Source organism: Notothenia coriiceps, unplaced genomic scaffold (genome assembly GCF_000735185.1).
Source record: "Notothenia coriiceps isolate Sejong01 unplaced genomic scaffold, NC01 NC01_scaffold00034913, whole genome shotgun sequence".
Taxonomy (NCBI): Eukaryota; Metazoa; Chordata; class Actinopteri; order Perciformes; family Nototheniidae; genus Notothenia; species Notothenia coriiceps.
The window spans coordinates 2,290-7,160 of NW_011367614.1; the positions used below are offsets into that span (position 1 = coordinate 2,290).

At 42.7% G+C, this 4,871-nt stretch overlaps 1 protein-coding gene across 1 annotated transcript; it reads left to right on the forward strand.

Annotated features, from left to right (window-relative positions):
- Positions 1 to 2,890: 2,890 nt before the first annotated feature.
- LOC104962486 (tumor necrosis factor receptor superfamily member 21-like) lies at positions 2,891 to 3,598 on the forward strand (the record flags this gene model as incomplete). The annotated part of the gene is made up of 1 exon (XM_010790918.1): positions 2,891 to 3,598. A coding segment is annotated over one exon (708 nt), but the record flags the coding sequence as incomplete, so codon positions are not given.
- Positions 3,599 to 4,871: the final 1,273 nt, after the last annotated feature.

A 4,871-nucleotide genomic window follows, 5' to 3' on the forward strand; every position in this document is an offset into this window, starting at 1 on the left:
CTTCAGGAAAGTCGACGGGGGGGGGGTAGTGGAGTACTTTGTGACCATGGTGAACGTTGTGATCAGCTGTTTTAGCGCAGTTCTCCAGTGAAGGGGGGGAGTCTCCCTCCGCAGCCGGTTGGCGTAGTTTTGGCACAATTCCGTTGTGCAGACCGACGTTAACAGCAGCCCGGTCTGTGCACACGGAGACCGACTCTGTCGTGCGGTGATCTAACCGCCTTCTGGAAAAGCTTCACAAGTACGTTGGTACGCAAATGCGCTTTGTGACACAAGTGACGGTACGCATTTCAGATTACGCACATAACCTGCGGAGCAGTTATGTGCACCCCTGTACTACAGCAAAAGTATTCTCCGTCGGGACTTCCTGCAACAACACCACGCCATTATCTTGATTCTGATTGTCCAGAAGACATTATCAAAGATGTTCTATTGAGAAGACGATCACTACGTGACAAAAGTTTTCAAAACCGTTTCTGGTCTTCGGTATTTCCAGATAAGTGGCTACTGAAACTTTGTGAAACTGACTTTATTTTGCTTACTTTAACATCATTTTTCATGGTGGGGCTAAGCCATTTCTTGGTATGGGTGTAGCCTACCCCAGCCATACCCTGGCGCTGCCACTGGTGGGATGTATGGGGCGGGCCATTCTGCACATGCGTTTAATGCGTAAAATATTTTAACGCAATTAATTAAAAAAATGAATTACCGTCGTTAACGCGATAATTTTGACAGCATTAGTTTAAAGAAATCCAATATCTTACATAATGAAAAATAGACCAAAATGCATTCAACTTAAAACATTATTAACATTGATTCTTGTTTTTTCCCAATCTTGGAAATAATCCAATCCAACATCAATCTGCCCCCTCCCCCAAATGCATGGTGCAACATTATAAATCTTCTGACCCCCTATGACCCCACCACTTTTCAACCCAAAGTGACGCCCTTGGGTATGACCCTAAACAAAGTGTCTGTTCAGTCCTAACAGATGACCAACAGTAATGTAAGACAAGATGGACCTTTGTTTATCCCTGTGGGGAAATTCAGGAGTTAAAGCAGCAACAGAGTGAGAGTGAAGAACAGAACAGTTCAGATTCACACAAGGTAATGTGCGTCATCAGCAGAATTCTCCCCTCACTGCATCAGTTCTATCCCACCAGAACTGTTTGTTCTGCATGCACACACAAGGGTTGCTAATCGTTGTCTGAAAACACACTCAGCAGGGAAGAACACACTGACACACACACTGTCACTGTGTATCCTCCTGTTTGGCTTCTGTGTCAGATCAGAGTCATCATTCTTGCCGGGACTGGGCTGCCAGACAGGGCGCAGAATGTGGGAGACTTAGAAGTGCATTGGTGATTGAGAGGATGGTGTCAAGGTCAAGACATTTTGCCTCTCTCAATTGAGTAGAAAGAGGGTTAAAATATGATGATTGAAAAATGCAATACAAGCACAAGTTAAATGCAACATGAGTTGAACTACAATTACAATACATTTCTAAATAACTTTCACTAAGACTGTTTAATTTTTCCACAAAGGAAACAAGAGACAGTACAACACTGTCAGCCCTCGGGCATTATGTAATAGGAGGCTGCCTATGATGGTATTCCTCCAACAAGACTCAGTCCTTTAGACATGTGTGGGTTATTCCCCTAAACCCAGTGAGCTGTCAGCTTCCCAGCAGAGGTAACTGAACAAAAGCAAAACAAGTAAAGCCAGAGTTATATTGCATGTCTTCAAACCCCCCCCTCCCTGCACTGCCGGGCACTTAATTTAAGAGGGACAGAATGAGTCAAGGGACTTGGAACATACAATGAAGCTGCATTAAATGGGTTTTCAAAGAGATGTTTCCCTACAAATCTCATCAAAGAAACACCATCCATTGGGAAGCTAAATGGTAGCTCCGTAAATTGGACTTTCCTGAGTCCATGTAACCCTAAACACATTCATGTCTGCTGCCTGGGATGTGTCCAACCAAATATTGTAATGATAAATCTTTGCATGGCTTACCCACTGTTTGTAAGGGGACTATTTTGGATTGGGCAACAACATGCTTTAGTTGTGTGGGTCTTATTCAATGTGTTAAAACCAATATAAATGCATCTTAATGGAAAAGGAGTCTCAATTATGTTGGAATGAGCGCTTTGGGTTCTTTTGTCCTTTTTCTGAGTCAGTGAGCTGTCCATCTGTCAGTCCATTTATCTGTTAAAACCCTTTAATCCGGCATAAGATAGATAAACCGCTGATCACTAATAAATATGTGGGTATTCATGGTCTGTGGATGACAATCTTTTTTGGCAAATTTATAACACTAATTTGTGTGGGGGGTTTGAAGAAGGAGACAAAGAGAGAACGGAAAGAAACATAAATTAATTAAGAAGCACTGAATTATTATAAATGTATTATTAGCATCAGTATTTCATTTTAAAATATCACGTTTATTGCCTATGTCGGTTTATTGTAAGAACCCTGTTTAGTGCCACAAGCTTTGCCAGCTTTCTTTCAAAATCTTAACATTTACAAAGGAAAACTGACAACCATTTTGTAATGTTCCCATTAGGTATAAACCTTTGTGAGTATGGTTGTATTTTAGCCTTTTGGCACATTATCAGAGCTAAAAGCACTCATATCTTGTGACTTGTACTTGTTTATCGTTCTATATGACTGCTGGATCTGTAAATAGGCAACATTTCAAAATTTAAAGGTGATGATATATCAATGTTGTCTTCAGAACTTGTTTTTGCTTTCGCCAGCTGGCCAAATTGATAAGTTATTTCAGAAATGTTACTCTAAGTAGTGTGGGATGTTTTGGGAATTTTGTTGCATAAAATACAATTTTATTGATTCCTCCTAAACTTCCCCTCTTTCTTCTCTTCCTTCTCCTTAGCTCTTTTGTTCCGTGGTGGTTGGCATCTCGGCCCGGGTTTTAAACACTACCAGCCCCGCCGACCCAGCCCTCCTCTCCCCCCGACAGTATCAGCACACGGACCCCGACTCGGGCACCCAGCTGGACTGTGACAAGTGCCCGGCAGGAACCCACGTGTCGCTCCACTGCTCCCTCACAGCCGTGAGGGAGTGCAGCCGCTGCCCTGAAGGCACCTTCACACGGGGGGAGAACGGGCTGCAGAAATGCCATCCCTGCCGGAGTCCGTGTCCGGGGGGTTTCGTTGAGAAAGCAACCTGCAAGCCCACCCAGGACCGAGTCTGCACATGTCCCACCAACAGCTTCCTGTCTGGGGCTGGGGGCACAGAGTGTAAGCCCCACTCGCTGTGCCCACCAGGGACCAGGGTTAGGAGGCGGGGCAGTGAAACAGACGATGTGGTGTGTAAGCCATGCACCAAGGGAACTTTCTCAGACTCCAGTTCACTGAAGTGCCGAACCCACACGATCTGCCATGCTCAGGGGCTGCTCACGTCGGGGACTAGAGAGACAGATAATGTATGTCGACCCCTTTCTACCTCTTCAGCCAAGCCTTTCACCACAACCCCATTACCGGGACCTGCAAAAGCTGTGCTTCTACAGGAACCTTCATCAGCAACGCCTCCATCAGCACTGAGTGGACCTGTACATGAAGGTCAGAGACCCTCCTCATAAGCATTTCCAATTCCTGTATCTGAGTGACTGTGAATATAAGTCCTTTTACTCAACTCAATTAGTAGAATTACAGTAAGCAGCGTCAAATAGTGGCCTTATGGTAAATATGCCTTCTTTAGATATAGGCTAGCCCCTGAAATTCAATGTTGGGTAATATAAGCTTACTAATGTATACACTTTCACCATAGCCTGGATCTTGGCTGAAGAAATAAACGTATTAACAGTTTAAGCTCAAACTACTTCTTGAAGAAGAACAGCAAATCCATTTAGCAGGTTCTTCTGCATCATAGCTAGGTTGCTAGCCCATGGTTTGGAAAAATTGTTGCAACACATAACTCTCCCTAAAACCACAAACTATAATTTTTTTAATTACTGTTTAAGGATTGAATGAAGACTTTAACATTTAGGGATATTAAGAAGTCTTTTTTTACGGTTATTACCTCTGCGTTTAGTCGTCAATTAAGCTAGGCTAATTACCTTTCTGCTCCACTCTATATGACATAGATTTATACTTTCTTCCCTTTAAAAAGAGTTTGATAAAACATTATTTCACCTCCTATCCTGCAAAATGGTGCCTTAAACTAAAATAGATTGAATGTATAGAGTTAATGAAAATGTCTTTACATTAACTAGAGTAAACTGTTACTTTGTAATAAGACTCCATTGGACTCATATTCTGTGTCTCAATGTGGACACTTCCCTTAGTTCACTGCATATCTTACACTGTGAGCACTTAAAGTTGGGGTAGGTAATTTTGGAGAAACCAGCTCGAGTGCGCTAGAATTTGAAAATACACAACCGGAAAAAATCTGCCACTTCCTTACAGAGCCCCTCCTCCAACACACACAAACGTGCACATCACCAATGAGGGCACGAGATAAGTTTGTGCACAGATGGAAGGCTGACAGGCAGGTAGGCCATCCAGTTATTTTAGCCGGGCCGGCTCAGATGATTGGTTGTGCTTTTTACAGTACTATGGCTTCCACAGATGACATTTCTTTATGGATTTATTGTCAAAGCACTTAAGATATTCATTGCTATCTGGATGTTAAGAGCATTCCATGGAATATAACAAAAAGTGTATCTCGAGCCGGTTTCTCAAACTTACCTACCCCACCTTTAAGGGAAGTTGATATGCCTAAAAAAGAAGGTATCCACTAATTTACATCGGTCTCTTTGCCAATGTAAGCTTATAATAATAGTATTTTTGTGACCAATTTCATATTTTGACAGACCGTGCAGGATTGTTTGACCCATCCATATACAGCTATTA